The 17,661-nt window shown below is 43.7% G+C and overlaps 1 protein-coding gene across 1 annotated transcript in view; it reads right to left on the minus strand.

The window, feature by feature from the left end:
- Positions 1–17,661, minus strand: part of LOC311106759 (serine/threonine-protein kinase MRCK alpha-like) — a 100,219-nt gene that overhangs the window by 39,610 nt on the left and 42,948 nt on the right. Inside the window, exons 6-11 of the mRNA XM_084149153.1 lie at positions 7,428–7,521; positions 6,361–6,561; positions 3,129–3,267; positions 2,774–2,883; positions 2,487–2,566; positions 2,198–2,207 (exon numbers count right to left, since the gene is read on the minus strand). Of these exons, the coding sequence (XP_084005279.1) occupies positions 2,198–2,207; positions 2,487–2,566; positions 2,774–2,883; positions 3,129–3,267; positions 6,361–6,561; positions 7,428–7,521 (634 nt within the window). The remainder of the gene's footprint in view (positions 1–2,197; positions 2,208–2,486; positions 2,567–2,773; positions 2,884–3,128; positions 3,268–6,360; positions 6,562–7,427; positions 7,522–17,661) is intronic.

A 17,661-nucleotide genomic window follows, 5' to 3' on the forward strand; every position in this document is an offset into this window, starting at 1 on the left:
AAAGTGGAGACAAATTTGACCCCAATAACTACCGTGGGATATGCGTCAACAGCAACCTTGGGAAAATCCTCTGCATTATCATTAACAGCAGACTAGTTCATTTCCTCAGTGAAAACAATGTACTGAGCAAATGTCAAATTGGCTTTTTACCAAATTACCGTACGACAGACCACGTATTCACCCTGCACACCCTAATTGACAAACAAACAAACCAAAACAAAGGCAAAGTCTTCTCATGCTTTGTTGATTTCAAAAAAGCTTTTGACTCAATTTGGCATGAGGGTCTGCTATACAAATTGATGGAAAGTGGGGTTGGGGGAAAAACATACGACATTATAAAATCCATGTACACAAACAACAAGTGTGCGGTTAAAATTGGCAAAAAACACACATTTCTTTCCACAGGGCCGTGGGGTGAGACAGGGATGCAGTTTAAGCCCCACCCTCTTCAACATATATATCAACGAATTGGCGAGGGCACTAGAACAGTCTGCAGCACCCGGCCTCACCCTACTAGAATCTGAAGTCAAATGTCTTCTGTTTGCTGATGATCTGGTGCTTCTGTCACCAACCAAGGAGGGCCTTCAGCAGCACCTAGATCTTCTGCACAGATTCTGTCAGACCTGGGCCCTGACAGTAAATCTCAGTAAGACAAAAATAATGGTGTTCCAAAAAAGGTCCAGTTGCCAGGACCACAAATACAAATTCCATCTAGACACCGTTGCCCTAGAGCACACAAAAAACTATACATACCTCGGCCTAAACAGCACCACAGGTAACTTCCACAAAGCTGTGAACGATCTGAGAGACAAGGCAAGAAGGGCCTTCTATGCCATCAAAAGGAACATACAATATGACATACCAATTAGGATCTGGCTAAAAATACTTGAATCAGTTATAGAACCCATTGCCCTTTATGGTTCTGAGGTCTGGGGTCCGCTCACCAACCAAGAATTCACAAAATGGGACAAACACCAAATTGAGACTCTGCATGCAGAATTCTGCAAAAACATCCTCCGTGTACAACGTAAAACACAAAATAATGCATGCAGAGCAGAATTAGGCCAATACCCGCTAATTATCAAAATCCAGAAAAGAGCCGTTAAATTCTATAACCACTTAAAAGGAAGCGATTCCCAAACCTTCCATAACAAAGCCATCACCTACAGAGAGATGAACTTGGAGAAGAGTCCCCTAAGTAAGCTTGTCCTGGGCCTCTGTTCACAAACACAAACAGACCCCACACAGCCCCAGGACAACAACAACAACAACAACAACACAATTAGACCCAACCAAATCATGAGAAAACAAAAAGAGAATTACTTGACACATTGGAAAGAACAAACAAAAAAACAGAGCAAACTAGAATGCTATTTGGTCCTGAACAGAGAGTACACAGTGGCAGAATACCTGACCACTGTGACTGACCCAAACTTAAGGAAAGCTTTGACTATGTACAGACTCAGTGAGCATAGCCTTGCTATTGAGAAAGGCCGCCGTAGGCAGACCTGGCTCTCAAGAGAAGACCGGCTATGTGCACACTGCCCACAAAATGAGGTGGAAACTGAGCTGCACTTCTTAACCTCCTGCCAAATGTATGACCATATTAGAGACACATATTTCCCTCAGATTACAGCGATCCACAAAGAATTCGAAAACAAACCCAATTTTGATAAACTCCCTTATCTACTGGGTGAAAAACCACAGTGTGCCATCACAGCAGCAAGATTTGTGACCTTTTGCCACAAGAAAAGGGCAACCAGTGAAGAACAAACACCATTGTAAATACAACCCATATTTATGTTTATTTATTTTCCCATTTGTACTTTAACTATTTGCACATTGTTACAACACTGTATATATACATAATATGACATTTGAAATGTCTTTATTCTTTTGAAACTTCTGAGTGTAATGTTTACTGTTAATATTTATTGTTTATTTCACTTTTGTTTACTATCTACTTCACTTGCTTTGGCAATGTTAACACACGTTTCCCATGCCAATAAAGCCCTTGAATTGAATAGAGAGAGAGAGAGAGAGAGAGAGAGAGAGAGAGAGAGAGAGAGAGAGAGAGAGAGAGAGAGAGACAGAGAGAGAGACAGAGAGAGAGACAGAGAGAGAGACAGAGAGAGAGACAGAGAGAGAGAGAGAGAGAGAGAGAGAGAGAGAGAGAGAGAGAGAGAGAGAGAGAGACCACCATTAGCCTGAAGATAAGATAAAGAAATCAGACCATTCAATACTTTCTCACAGGTGGAAATGGAGTGCTAGTTCAAGTGTGGCTGAGGTTAGATCAAACGATAGAGAAGTAGGAGTGAAGTAGACTGATCCCAGATCTGATTGTGCTGTATAGCCTATGCTCATTGCTATGCCAAACATGACAATGACCATAGGAGTTGGCAAGCCGGCACAAACAGATCTGGGACCAGGCTAAGATGTATTTTTCTGTATACTGTATATATTGACGAAGCTGTGCGACCACTCACCATTTACTGGTGTAGGTGAAACCTACGAAGGGCAGGTGGTGTCCAGAGAAGGCCGTGTGAGAGGGAGGGGGCATCGTCTCCTGAAATAACACAAAACTTATTTCATAAAACACCTCAACATTGACAACATTACAGACAGATGAAAGAGATGATGGGGAGAAAAAAGATAGAAACACAGAGAGAGAGAGAGAGAGAGAGAGAGAGAGAGAGAGAGAGAGAGAGAGAGAGAGAGAGAGAGAGAGAGAGAGAAAGTCTTGATGTAGTCCCATAGAGGAAGACAGACTTACTGAGTTCTTGAGGCAGTCGTCGTCCACGTCAAAGTTAGAGGTGTCTGTGGGGCTGCTGACCTCTGGTATGTAGGGGGCCTCGCACGTACGGATATTGTCCCAGTCAATGCCTGAAAGGAATGACATTAAACATGAAAACTGTGATCATGGTTTCTTATTGTAATGATTATCATATTATCATCTCTACAGTCCAACCTAAATTCAACACCAATTAACAAGAGGTTATCTATATCAACTCCTGGAAATGGCCCCACTTCTACCAGAGAAGAATTGACAGACAATACAGAATTATATAAAATCCCATTATTGCCCCAACCCTAGCCCCCAGACACTGTTTTAAAACATCAGGCCCTACCAGAGAAGAAGGGGTGAGATTTGAAGTCCTCGATACCGTTCTGGCCCAGACGATGCTCCCGGCTGCAGATGAGGCGTCGGATCAGGTCCTTGGCGTCTTCGGACACATCCGTCATCTGCAGGGGGAACTGGAAACGCTCCTGGGGACCCGGCGGAGGGAGGAGAGGGAAAGGAGTCCGAATAATGAAGATACCATTTGGGACATATGGTACGTTATTCCTTATTTACTGCACTACTTTTGACCATTTGGGATGCAGCCTAGATATACTGTTTACGTCAAGTTTGGTGAAATATTTGTATTTCGAATTAATTTTTACTGATAATGCAACTTTCCCATGTTGCAGTAGACAGCAGTATACAGTACCAGTCAAAAGTTTGGACACACCTACTCATTCCAGGGCTTTTCTTTATTTGTACTATTTTCTACATTGTAGAATAATAACGAAGACATCAAAACTATGATGACCTGGCCTCCACAATCCCCCGACCTCAACCCAATTGAGATGGTTTGGGATGAGTCGGACCGCAGAGTGAAGGAAAAGCAGCCAACAAGTGCTCAGCATATGTGGGAACTCTTTCAAGACTGTTGGAAAAGCATTCCAGGTGAAGCTGGTTGAGAGAATGCCAAGAGTGTGCAAAGCTGTCATCAAGGCAAAGGGTGGCTATTTGAAGAATCTCAAATATAACATATAATTTTGATTCGTTTAACACTTTTGTTTACTACATGATTCCATTTGTGTTATTTAATAGTTTTGATATCTTCACTATTATTCTACAACGTAAAAAATAGTAAAAATAAAGAAAAACACTTGAATAAGTAATGAGTCCAAACTTTTGACTGGTAGTGTAGTTCTATACAGTTTGCAGAATAATCTTCGTACACATTTTTCCACATTTAATTTATTCATTTGTGTACATGGCCCCTGACAATGAAACGTAAAAATAAATAAAAATGGTATATGGCCAATGCATGTTTACCCTGTTGCAGCAGAAAGCAGTATAGTTCTAGCCAAAGTTTAACACATAAGGCATTTGTTCAGCCAATAAAGCTGGGCGAACGTGATGGTATAGTTGAAAGGTGATGGGAAGGGAGAGGGGGGTGAGTTATGAAGGTAGAACGGTGTGGTTTGGAGTCAGGATGGGCTGAAAATAAGTATAAAAACAGACCTGGGGTTGTACAGTGCATTCGGAAAGTATTCAGACCCCTTGACTTTTTCCACATTTTGTTACATTACAGCCTTATTCTAAAATGATTAAATTGTTTTTTTCCCTCATCAATCTACACACAATACCCCATAATGACAAAGCAAAAACAGGTTTAGACATTTTTGCAAATTAATTTAAATAAAAAACTGAAATACGACATTTACATAAGTATTCAGACCCTTTACTCAGTACTTTGTTGAAGCACCTTTGGCAGCGATAACAGCCTCGAGTCTTCTTGGGTATGACGCTACAAGCTTGGCACACCTGTATTTAGAGAGTTTCTCCCATTCTTCTCTGCAGTTCCTCTCAAGCTCTGTCAGGTTGGATGGGGAGCGTCGCTGCACAGTTATTTTCAGGTCTCTCCAGAGATGTTCGATCGGGTTCAAATCCAGCCTCTGGCTGGGCCACTCAAGGACATTCAGAGACTTGTCCCGAAGCCACTCCTGCGTTGTCTTGGCTGGGTGCTTACTGAGGAGTGGCTTCCGTCTGGCCACACTACCATAAAGGCCTGATTGGTGGAGTTCTGCAGAGATGGTTGTCCTTGTGGAAGGTTCTCCCATCTCCACAGAGGAATTCTGGAGCTCTGTCAGAGTGACCATCGGGTTCTTTGTCACCTCTCTGACGAAGGCCCTTCTCCCCTGATTGCTCAGTTTGGCCGGGGCGGACAGCTCTAGGAAGAGTCTTGGTGGTTCCAAACGTCTTCCATTTAAAAACGATGGAGTCCACTGTGTTCTTGGGGACCTTTAATGCTGCAGACATTTTTTGGTACCCTTCCCCAGATCTGTGCCTCGACACAATCCTGTCTCGGAGCTCTACGGACAATTCCTTTGACCCCATGGCTTGGTTTTTGCTCTGACATGCACTGCCAACTGTTGGACCTTATATAGACAGATGTGTGCCTTTCCAAATCATGTCCAATCAATTGAATTTACCACAGGTGGACTCCAATCAAGTGGTAGAAACATCTCAAGGATGATCAATGGAAACAGGATGCACCTGAGCTCAATTTCGAGTCTCATAGCAAAGGTTCTGAAAACTTCTGTAAATAAGGTATCTGTTTTTGTATTTTTTAAATAAATTTGATAACATTTCGAAAAACCAGTTTTCACTTCATCATTATGGGGTATTGTGTGTAGATTGATAAGGACATTTTTTTATTTAATCCATTTTAGAATAAGGCTGTAACGTAACAAAATGTGGAAAAAGTCAAGGGGTCTGAATACTTTCCAAATGCACTGTAAGTATCAATTGTCTCAGAGTATTCCTCTTAGTAGTACTGATCTAGGATCAGTTCCTTCCTGTCTATATAATCTCATTTACATGAAATGAAAGGCTAAACTGATCCAAGATCAGCACTCCTACTCTAAAAAGCTTGATACATTCAGCCCTTGAACAGAACATACTGAAACTTTAACAACTAACACTCAGACCCAGTCCCAAATCATTCCCTAGCCCCTACTTCCTATGCACTTGTGGAGATCTAAGAGGAATCTATAAGTGCATAGGTGCTAGGGAATAGGGGTCCATTTGGGACTGGGCAATCAGACCCTAAAAATAAACACTCACAGCAGCACCTAACTCCTCCTGTCGGTCGATGGAAAAGAACAAGAAGAAAAAGGGGTAGAGAAGGAAGAGGAGTTGTAGTCAGAAAGAAGAAAACGAACTATGTACAGAAAGTACTTCAGCCTAACACTAAAGACCCCAACAACACCTAAACAATCACGCTCGTCTTGAACCATTGAATAAAAAAAATTGTCTTAGTCAAGACGGGTTTTAGTACAGTAAGTACAATGTCACTACCCATCAATACCAGTAAACCTTAACCTGCCTGACAGCCCAAACAAAGAGGACCACAATGGAAATAGGTTGTACAACTTTTTTGGGTGGTCCTCTATGATTTTCAATGCATTGTATAGGCTACTTGTGTGGTAGAACTGTGTTTTTAAATGAACAAATAAATCAAATGATAAACCCCATGGTAGCTAGAGTCAGCCTCCTCTGTCAAGTCTAACCACCACCCCTCTCACCTTGTGGTTCATGATCTTGCCGTAGGTCTCCACCAGTGACTCGGCGTAGAAGGGGGTTTCCCCGTACAGCATCTCGTACATGCAGACCCCCAGGGACCACCAGTCACACTCTGGACCATACTTCCCCTTCCCATCCTCCATCGCCTGCAGGATCTCCGGAGAGATGTAGTCCGGGGTCCCCACGGCAACTGATGACTGGACCTGAGGGAGACCAGGCATAGGAGATGAATGGATTAGTAGTGAGTGGATGGATGGATGCATAGATGGATCGATGGATGGCATGAGGGATCAACCATATAAATAATATCATACTTTATTAAAGGGATACTGTGAGATCGTGGCAGTTAAGCCTAAGCCAATTTTTTACTTACCCAGAGTCAGACGAACTCGTGGATAGCATTGTTATGTCTCTGCGTGCAGTATGAAGGAAGTTAGAGGTATTTCGCGGGCCAATGCTAACTAGCGTTAGCGCAATGACTGGAAGTCTACAGGTACAGTAGCATCCGCATAGCATTGGCTTGTGAATCTACTTCTAACTTCCTTCATACTGCACGCAGAGACATAACAATGATATCCACGAGTTCATCAGACTATGTGTAAGTGGAAAAACTGCTTAACTGCCAGAATCTCACAGTATCCCTTTATTGCTTGATAAATAATAATCTGTAATCTGGTGTTGTTAATTGCGTTTCTAGAGTGTGTTTGGAGTCAAATACGTCCACCAAACCTAAACAAGGCCATGCCATAGAGTTCATTCTACATAAATAATACTTCACTGAGACTGGGCCAAAGAAGCGTCAGTCACCGCAGCTTTAGAGAGGCGGATCCTCTAAGGTCTCAACTCATTCATCAAAGCCACATAGCCAACCCCCTCGGAGCAGCTCAACTAGAGGAAGAGTTTTAACAACAGGAAATCAGACACAGAGAAGTCCTAAAGGGGGCCGGGGGAGCCCAGGGTTTGATGGGGTGGTGGTTGGTGGTTTGGAGGTGTTTGGTTTGGAACGTAGGGGTGTGTGTGTGTGTGTGTGTGTGTGTGTGCGTGTGTGTGTGTGTGTAGTCCTACTCACTGTGCCGTCCTCCATGAGTTTGAGGCAGGAACCAAAGTCAGCCAGGCGAATGTGACCGTTCATGTCCATCAAGATGTTGTCTGGCTTGATGTCCCTGAAGGTGACAGAAGACAGTGAGTCCAAACTAAATATACTGATACCTCTGAGAAAGAGAACTAGGGATGGAGGAAGAGGGAGAGAGGAATAAAATGAAAAACACTAATATCTCAGAGGGGGAGACAGGGAGGGAGAGAGAATGAAAGAGCGAAAACAACTTTAAACGCAACACTAGTGAGTGTTTGGTGAGAGAAAGAAAAATAGATTTAGCTTCTGTAGAGAGAGAGAATGTGTTTGCTCCTGGATGCCTTTACGTCTCCCCTCATTAAGTCTTGTGTTTATTTGGGCCGTTCGTTGCCCTTGCAGCCTCTACTGCCAATAGGGCAGACCCCTCACAAGGCAGACAGAGGCTTGGTTATCCTGCCCCGACCAGAACACCCTGTCCCGACCAGAACACCCGGTCCCTGTCCTTGTCCAGAACACCCGGTCCTTGTTCAGAACACCCGGTCCCTGTCCTTGTCCAGAACACCCTGTCCCTGTCCCAACCAGAACAACCTGTCCCTGTCCAGAACACCCTGTCCCTGTCCCTGTCCAGAACACCCTGTCCCTGTCATGACCAGAACACCCTGTCCCTGTCATGACCAGAACACCCTGTCCCTGTCATGACCAGAACACCCTGTCCCTGTCCTGACCAGAACACCCTGTCCCTGTCCAGAACACCCTGTCCCTGTCCTGTCCAGAACACCCTGTCCCTGTCCCTGTCCAGAACACCCTGTCCCTGTCCCTGTCCAGAACACCCTGTCCCTGTCCTGTCCAGAACACCCTGTCCCTGTCCTGACCAGAACACCCTGTCCCTGTCCTGACCAGAACACCCTGTCCCTGTCCTGACCAGAACACCCTGTCCCTGTCCAGAACACCCTGTCCCTGTCCAGAACACCCTGTCCCTGTCCTGTCCAGAACACCCTGTCCCTGTCCCTGTCCAGAACACCCTGTCCTGTCCAGAACACCCTGTCCCTGTCCTGTCCAGAACACCCTGTCCCTGTCCTGACCAGAACACCCTGTCCCTGTCCTGACCAGAACACCCTGTCCCTGTCCTGACCAGAACACCCTGTCCCTGTCCAGAACACCCTGTCCCTGTCCTGACCAGAACACCCTGTCCCTGTCCTGACCAGAACACCCTGTCCCTGTCCTGACCAGAACACCCTGTCCCTGTCCTGACCAGAACACCCTGTCCCTGTCCAGAACACCCTGTCCCTGTCCTGACCAGAACACCCTGTCCCTGTCCTGGCCACTATTCTGATATTACATCCCACTTAATGCAGACAATGTCAAGCCATTGTCTCCACTGGTCTCCTTTCTATACCCTATTGATACACAGTACAGTATAGTAACAATACATACTCAATCCACTAACATTACACTAACAGTACATTATAGTAACAATACATCATCAATACACTAACAGTACAGTAACAATACATCATCAATACACTAACAGTACAGTAACAATACATCATCAATACACTAACAGTACAGTAACACTACATCATCAATACACTAACAGTACAGTAACAATACATCATCAATACACTAACAGTACAGTAACAATATATCATCAATACACTAACAGTACAGTAACACTACATCATCAATACACTAACAGTACAGTAACAATACATCATCAATACACTAACAGTACAGTAACAATACATCAATACACTAACAGTACAGTAACAATACATCATCAATACACTAACAGTACAGTAAAAATACATCATCAATACACTAACATTTCACTAACAATATCATCAACACACTAACAGTATAGTAACAATACATCAATACACTAACAGTACACTAACAATACATCATCAATACACTAACAGCATATTAACAATACATCATCAATACACTAACAATACAACATCAATACACTAACAGTACAGTAACGATAGATCATCAATACACTACAATTTCACTAACAATATCATCAACACACTAACAATATATCATCAACACACTAACAGTATAGTAACAATACATCATCAATACACTAACAATACATCATCAATACACAACAATATATTATACACTTAACACCACATGGTAGCTGAAGGATGGGATTAAAAACAAACAAAAGATAACTATTGTAAAATACATTGTGTTCGTAAAATGTATATAGTATGTATAAGACGGAAGTAGAAGCCTAAGTGTTGTTGTCCATTACTCCAATTAGGAGAAGGGTGGTAGGGTTAGGAGAACATAATAAAGGAACATATTTATATATATTTTTTATACATATATGTATATCTATCTGTCTATCTATATACACATATACATATATATATATATATATATACATATATATACATTATATATATATATATATATATATACATACATACATACATACATACATACATACATACATACACACACACACACACATATATATACACACACATATACACACACATATACATACACATATACAGTGCATTTGGAAAGTATTCAGACCCCTTGACCTTTTCCACATTTTGTTACGTTACAGCCTTTTTCTAAAATTGATTAAATAGTTTTCCCCCCTCAATCTACACACAATACCCCATAATGACAAAGCAAAAACAGTGTTGTAGAAATTTTAGCATATGAAAAAAATACTGAAATATCACATTTACATAGGTATTCAGACCCTTTACTTAGTACTTTGTTGAAGAGACCTTTGGCAGCGATTACAGCCTCGAGTCTTCTTGGGTATGATGACACAAGCTTGGCACACCTGTATTTGGGGAGTTTGTCCCATTCTTCTCTGCAGATCCTCTCAAGCTCTGTCAGGTTGGATGGGGAGCGTCACTGCACAGCTATTTTCAGGTCTCTCCAGAGATGTTCGATCGGGTTCAAGTCCGGACTCTGGCTGGGCCACTCAAGGACATTCAGAGACTTGTCCTGAAGCCACTCCTGTGTTGTCTTGGCTGTGTGCTTAGGTTCATTGTCCTTTTGGAAGGTGAACCTTCGCCCCAGTCTGAGGTCCTGAGCACTCTGGAGCAGGTTTTCATCAAGGATCTCTCTGTACTTTGCGCTGTTCATCTTTCCCTCGATCCTGACTAGTCTCCCAGTCCCTGCCACTGGAAAACATCCCCACAGCATGATGCTGCCACCACCATGGTTCACCGTAGGGATGGTGCCAGGTTTCTTCCAGATGTGACGCTTGGCATTCAGGCCAAAGTGTTCAATCTTGGTTTCATCAGACCAGAGAATCTTGTTTCTCATGGTCTGAGAGTCCTTTAGGTGCCTTTGGCAAACTCCAAGGGGGCTGTCATGTGCCTTTTACTGAGGAGTGGCTTCTCTGGGTACTATTTAATGAAGCTGCCAGTTGAGGACCTGTGAGGCGTCTGTTTCTCAAACTAGAGACACTAATGTACTTGTCATCTTGCTCAGTTGTGCCCCGGGGCCTCCCAATCCTCTTTCTATTCTAGTTAGAGCCAGTTTGCGCTGTTCTGTGAAGGGAGTAGTACACAGCGTTGTACGAGATCTTCAGTTTCTTGGCAATTTCTCGCATAGAATAGCCTTCATTTCTCAGAACAAGAATAGACTGACGAGTTTCAGAAGAAAGTTATTTGTTTCCGGACATTTTGATCCTGTAATCGAACCCACAATTGCTGATGCTCCAGATACTCAACTAGTCTCAAGAAGGCCAGTTTTCAGCTGTGCTAACATAATTGCAAAAGGGTTTTCTAATGATCAATTAGCCTTTTAAAATGATAAACTTGGATTAGCAAACACAACGTGCCATTGGAACATAGGACTGATGGTTGCTGATAATGGGCCTCTGTACCCTATGTAGATACTCCCTTAAAAATCAGCCATTTCCAGCTACAATAGCCATTTACAACATTAACAATGTCTACACTGTATTTCTAATCAATTTGATGTTATTTTAATGGAGAATTTGTTTTGCTTTTCTTTCGAAAAAAAGGACAGTTCTAAGTGAACCCAAACTTTTGAACGGTTGTATATATATATATATACACACACACACACACACACACATACATTCATACAGTACCAGTCAAAAGTTTGGACACACCTACTCATTCCAGGGTTTTTATTATTTCTACATTGTTGAATAATAGTGAAGACATCAAAACAATGAAATAACACGCATGGAATCATGTAGTAACCAGAAAAGTGTTAAACAAATCAAAACATATGTTATATTTGAGGTTCTTCAAATAGCCACCTTTTGACTTGATGACATCTTTGCACACTCTTGGCATTCTCTACAATGTATAAAATATTAAAAATAAAGAAAAACCCTGGAATGAGTAGGTGTGTCCAAACTTTTGACTGGTACTGTGTATGTATGTATGTATGTATGTATGTATGTATGTATGTATGTATGTATGTATGTATATATATATATATATATATATATATATATATATATATATATATATATATATATATATATATATATATATATTTACAAAAAAATCTATGGGGGATTGGAAATGATGCAGACAATTACATTGATGGAAGCTACAATCTATCTGCAGTATTAAAGCTGATCTACCCCCTAAAAAAAATAATTACCCACCACAGGCCTTATCAACACATGATCGATACACAAATAAATACCAGTGTAGCTGAAGCAAACCCCAGTGACACACAATCACATATCAAACGCTGCATCGGCTCATAGCTGCGTAGTTTTCTCGTGGTGTTGAGGTGACAGGATTTTACACACCACTGTACTATGAGTTGTTGTGATGCATAGGCATTGCCAAATCTAACCGAATAAGTAAACACACACACTCACGCGTGCATGCTAACCCTAACACTAACCCTAACTCCTAACCCAATTGTAACCCTAAACCTAACCCCTAAGCCTAACCTTAATTCTAACCCTAAACCTAACCCCTAAGCCTAACCTTAATTCTAACCCTAAACCTAACCCCTAAGCCTAACCTTAATTCTAACCCTAACCCCTAAGCCTAACCTTAATTCTAACCCTAAACCTAACCCCTAAGCCTAACCTTAATTCTAACCCTAACCCCTAAGCCTAACCTTAATTCTAACCCTAAACCTAACCCCTAAGCCTAAAAAAAGCCTTTATCCTTGTTTTACTATCCTTGTGAGGCCTTCTGGTCCCAAACCAGACACACAGACAGATGCAGACAGACAGACAGACAGACGACACACACAGACACACGCAGACACACACACAGACACACACACAGACAGACACCCTCTGATACCCAGCATCTCTAACAACCTGAAATGACTCTACATGTTCTATGAAAGTTATTTCTCGACATCAGCACAACGTTAATAATCAGTACAGTGCAGCACATAAAAGCACTGTACAAGCTACTGACAGGTCCTTCCTCAACTCTTAACAGTCAACATCACATGAAGGGCCTGCTACTACTCTATAGCAGCTTCTAACTGAATCAGATTCCTATTAAAGTTCTAATTTTAGACTGAGCATCTTTCCCATTTATAAGGGTTTGGTTTAGAAGTGTGGGGGAGTCAGAGCAGTGCCTGACGGGAGTTGCGAGGGGGCTCTAGTTGTGAGGAAGGGGTGTAGGGGGGAGTATGGGGGTATACCCTGCCTTGGGGAGGGAGAGGTGTAGGGGGTACCTCCTGCTGATAAGCAGGCACACAGAGTTAAACAGAAGCCCTGGCTGCATGAGGATTTGGATGGGAGAAGGGAGGGAGGGGAAGTTCCCTGAACCAAAAGAACAAAGGCTTCTCTCTGGACAGCAGGATACTGAGGCTGCGGCCCAAATGACACACTATTCCCTACATAGTGCACTACTTTTAACCAGAGCCCTATAGGGCCTGGTCAAAACTAGTGCACTAAATAGGGAATAGCGCCTGGTGGTATTTGGGACTTGAGCCGAGAGACAAAGAGAGAAGGAGCTTTTCTTTTCATGTTGAATCAAGTCAATGGGATAAAGGTTAGACCAACCGGTCACCCCCCTACAAAGTAGACCTACTAACAGTCGGCTCAAGTCTAGCTAAAATGATACAATGAAGTCATTTCTATGTTGTTCGTTCTCCGCCAACCATGTATTTGACTCACTACTGACATGCATTCTCTTCAGAACAAACTCCTTTTCCCAGTGTGCACCTCTGTACACACCCCTGCTCCCTCTACTTAACACCTCTGTGGGTGTCTCTTAACCTCTCACTTTCCTGATAGGCTCAGAACTGGCCCTAGCCTGTGTATGTACTGTGTCTGTGTGTGTCCTGTCATCGAGCAGACAGCATGGCGTGAGGAGTTCCTCCTCCAGATAAACCAATTAAAACCCAGTGAAACCCTGAGCCACTACCGAGCAGAGATCAAACAAACAGAACATGGCTACCACCCCTCCCTCCGTCTCTTTCTCTTGGCTCATCTCTACCTCCCTCTGTCGCCCCTGTGTCTCTATCCACCCCCCCCCCCCCTTTTTTTCAATTCAAAGGACTTTATTGGGAAACGTGTGTACATTGCCAAAGCAAGAGAAATAGATAATAAACAAAAGATAAATAAACAATAAAAAATGAACAGTAAACAGACTCACAAACGTTCCAAAGGAATAGAGACATTTCAAATGTCATATTATGGCTATATACAGGTGTTGTAACGATGTGCAAATAGTTAAAGTACAAAAGGGAAAATAAATAAACATAAATATGGGTTCTATTTACAATGGTGATTGTTCTTCACTGGTTGCCCTTTTCTTGTGGTAACAGGTCACACATCTTACTGCTGTGATGGACATTCCCCCCCTCCATCTCTCTCCCTCTCTCCCTCCCTCCCAGTAGGGCTGCGGTGACGTGACTGTTGGGGGCGTGGCTAATTGGTCTGCTCTGTCCCAGGCAGGGCTCCTGACGTCTTAAGGAGGGTGCAGTGGGGCTGAGAATAGAGGGAGGTAATCTCCTTTAAGACCTCACCAGCATCCATCTGTAAGGGCCATCTGGCCGCCAAGACACCACACACAGTGTCTCCTCACAGAGACAGGGACAGAGATAAGGACACAGACAAAGGGCTCTATGGGACCTCATCACCACTGTTCGGACGCACGCGCATACATATACCATGTATACACACCATTGGCCGTTGCTAATTCAGGTATCATTTATGTGGTCCTCTGTAGCTCAATTGGTAGAGCGTGGCGCTTGTAACGCCAGGGTAGTGGGTTTGATCTCCTGGACCACCCATACGTAAAAATGTATGCACACATGACTGTAAGTCGCTTTGGATAAAAGCGTCTGCTAAATGGCATATTATTTATTATTTATGACCATTTCTACAACAGGGCATTGTTCCTGCCACTGTTAAAATAGTGGCTGCATGGTCTTTGATAGATGATATCAACAGGTAATGAGATATGTCTGTGGCCAGTGGTCAGTTTAGTGGTCGGTCTGATGAAAGAGATCTGCAGGCGGAAACAGAGCTGTGGAGCCCACATGGTCCTGATCACTCATACACTGCTCAAAAAAATAAAGGGAACACTAAAATAACACATCCTAGATCTGAATGAATGAAATAATCTTATTAAATAATTTTCTCTTTACATAGTTGAATGTGCTGACAACAAAATCACACAAAACTTATCAATGGAAATCAAATTTATCAACCCATGGAGGTCTGGATTTGGAGTCACCCTCAAAATTGGAAAACCACACTACAGGCTGATCCAACTTTGATGTAATGTCCTTAAAACAAGTCAAAATGAGGCTCAGTAGTGTGTGTGGCCTCCACGTGCCTGTATGACCTCCCTACAACGCCTGGGCATGCTCCTGATGAGGTGGCGGATAGTCTCCTGAGGGATCTCCTCCCAGACCTGGACTAAAGCATCCGCCAACTCCTGGACAGTCTGTGGTGCAACGTGGCGTTGGTGGATGGAGCGAGACATGATGTCCCAGATGTGCTCAATTGGATTCAGGTCTGGGGAACGGGCGGGCCAGTCCATAGCATCAATGCCTTCCTCTTGCAGGAACTGCTGACACACTCCAGCCACATGAGGTCTAGCATTGTCTTGCATTAGGAGGAACCCAGGGCCAACCGCACCAGCATATGGTCTCACAAGGGGTCTGAGGATCTCATCTCGGTACCTAATGGCAGTCAGGCTACCTCTGGCGAGCACATGGAGGGCTGTGCGGCCCCCCAAAGAAATGCCACCCCACACCATGACTGACCCACCGCCAAACCGGTCATGCTGGAGGATGTTGCAGGCAGCAGAACGTCCTCCACGGCGTCTCCAGACTCTGTCACGTCTGTCACGTGCTCAGTGTGAACCTGCTTTCATCTGTGAAGAGCACAGGGCGCCAGTGGCGAATTTGCCAATCTTGGTGTTCTCTGGCAAATGCCAAACGTCCTGCACGGTGTTGGGCTGTAAGCACAACCCCCACCTGTGGACGTCGGGCCCTCATACCACCCTCATGGAGTCTGTTTCTGACCGTTTGAGCAGACACATGCACATTTGTGGCCTGCTGGAGGTCATTTTGCAGGGCTCTGGCAGTGCTCCTCCTGCTCCTCCTTGCACAAAGGCGGAGGTAGCAGTCCTGCTGCTGGGTTGTTGCCCTCCTACGGCCTCCTCCACATCTCCTGATGTACTGGCCTGTCTCCTGGTAGCGCCTCCATGCTCTGGACACTACGCTGACAGACACAGCAAACCTTCTTGCCACAGCTCGCATTGATGTGCCATCCTGGATGAGCTGCACTACCTGAGCCACTTGTGTGGGTTGTAGACCACTAGAGTGAAAGCACCGCCAGCATTCAAAAGTGACCAAAACATCAGCCAGGAAGCATAGGAACTGAGAAGTTGTCTGTGGTCACCACCTGCAAAACCAGTCCTTTATTGGGGGTGTCTTGCTAATTGCCTATAATTTCCACCTGTTGTCTATTCCATTTGCACAACAGCATGTGAAATTTATTGTCAATCAGTGTTGCTTCCTAAGTGGACAGTTTGATTTCACAGAAGTGTGATTGACTTGGAGTTACATTGTGTTGTTTAAGTGTTCCCTTTATTTTTTTGAGCAGTGTATAACACACATATGGCCCTGATCACTAATATAACACACATATGGCCCTGATCACTAATATAACACACATATGGCCCTGATCACTAATATAACACACATATGGCCCTGATCACTAATATAACACACATATGGCCCTGATCACTAATATAACACACATATGGCCATGATCACTAATATAACACACATATGGCCCTGATCACTAATATAACACACATATGGCCCTGATCACTAATATAACACACATATGGCCCTGATCACTAATATAACACACATATGGCCCTGATCACTAATATAACACACATATGGCCCTGATCAATGGATTGCAACACACACCATGACACACACACAGGCCAGATGATGGACCTGCTAACAGAGAGCTGGGCCATGCTAAGTTGGTCTGTTAGTCCCTGTGGGAGGCCATGCAGATCACTGACCACTGATCAGCTTCACACACACACACTACAGACTAATGAGGAGGGGGGCAGCCACTACACTCTTCGTTTAGTTAATTTAACCTTCAAGCCTAATTCTCCTTGGTAGGGTATTGTCATTGAGATAAAACAGTGAGCTATGTTTGTGGTACTGACAAGGCATTATGCTTACAGCGGCACAAACATGTACAGGACTGAACTTATTGACTTACATAGACCATTTCTATAACTAGGCCATCCTTATTTCAGAAATGTGGCCTATATGCACTGATTCAAGCTATTTTAATGGGACTTATATTGGAGAAATGACAGGGTTAATGCATTGTCCTTTCAGTTAGTCACACCCACACAGAGAACACACCCTCCTCAGGGGACCTTCTGTTAATGTCTCCACCCTCCACAAACCAATCGTGCCAATCTCTCACTAGAGGGGGAGCCCACCACACCCCCCATACACACACCCTGTTATTACCCGCTCAAAATGTCTCAGAGGGCCTCTTAGGGGAACGAGATGACCACCGCCGCCCCTCCGCCCCGACTCTCCGTAAAACACCATACAATTAGTGGGTCCCCATCTCTACACTGCTGCTGTGCTATGGGATAATCAATGCTACTACAGGGCCAGCCAGGCACACCCTAGCCCCTGGGTTCTTTCTCTCTCTCTCAAATCGTTCATCTGAGGCCTCTTCAGAGTCAACACTGTCATTATGTAGATGAGGCCTGGTGACCAC

Source organism: Coregonus lavaretus (assembly GCF_964263955.1).
Source record: "Coregonus lavaretus genome assembly, chromosome: 31".
Taxonomy (NCBI): Eukaryota; Metazoa; Chordata; class Actinopteri; order Salmoniformes; family Salmonidae; genus Coregonus; species Coregonus lavaretus.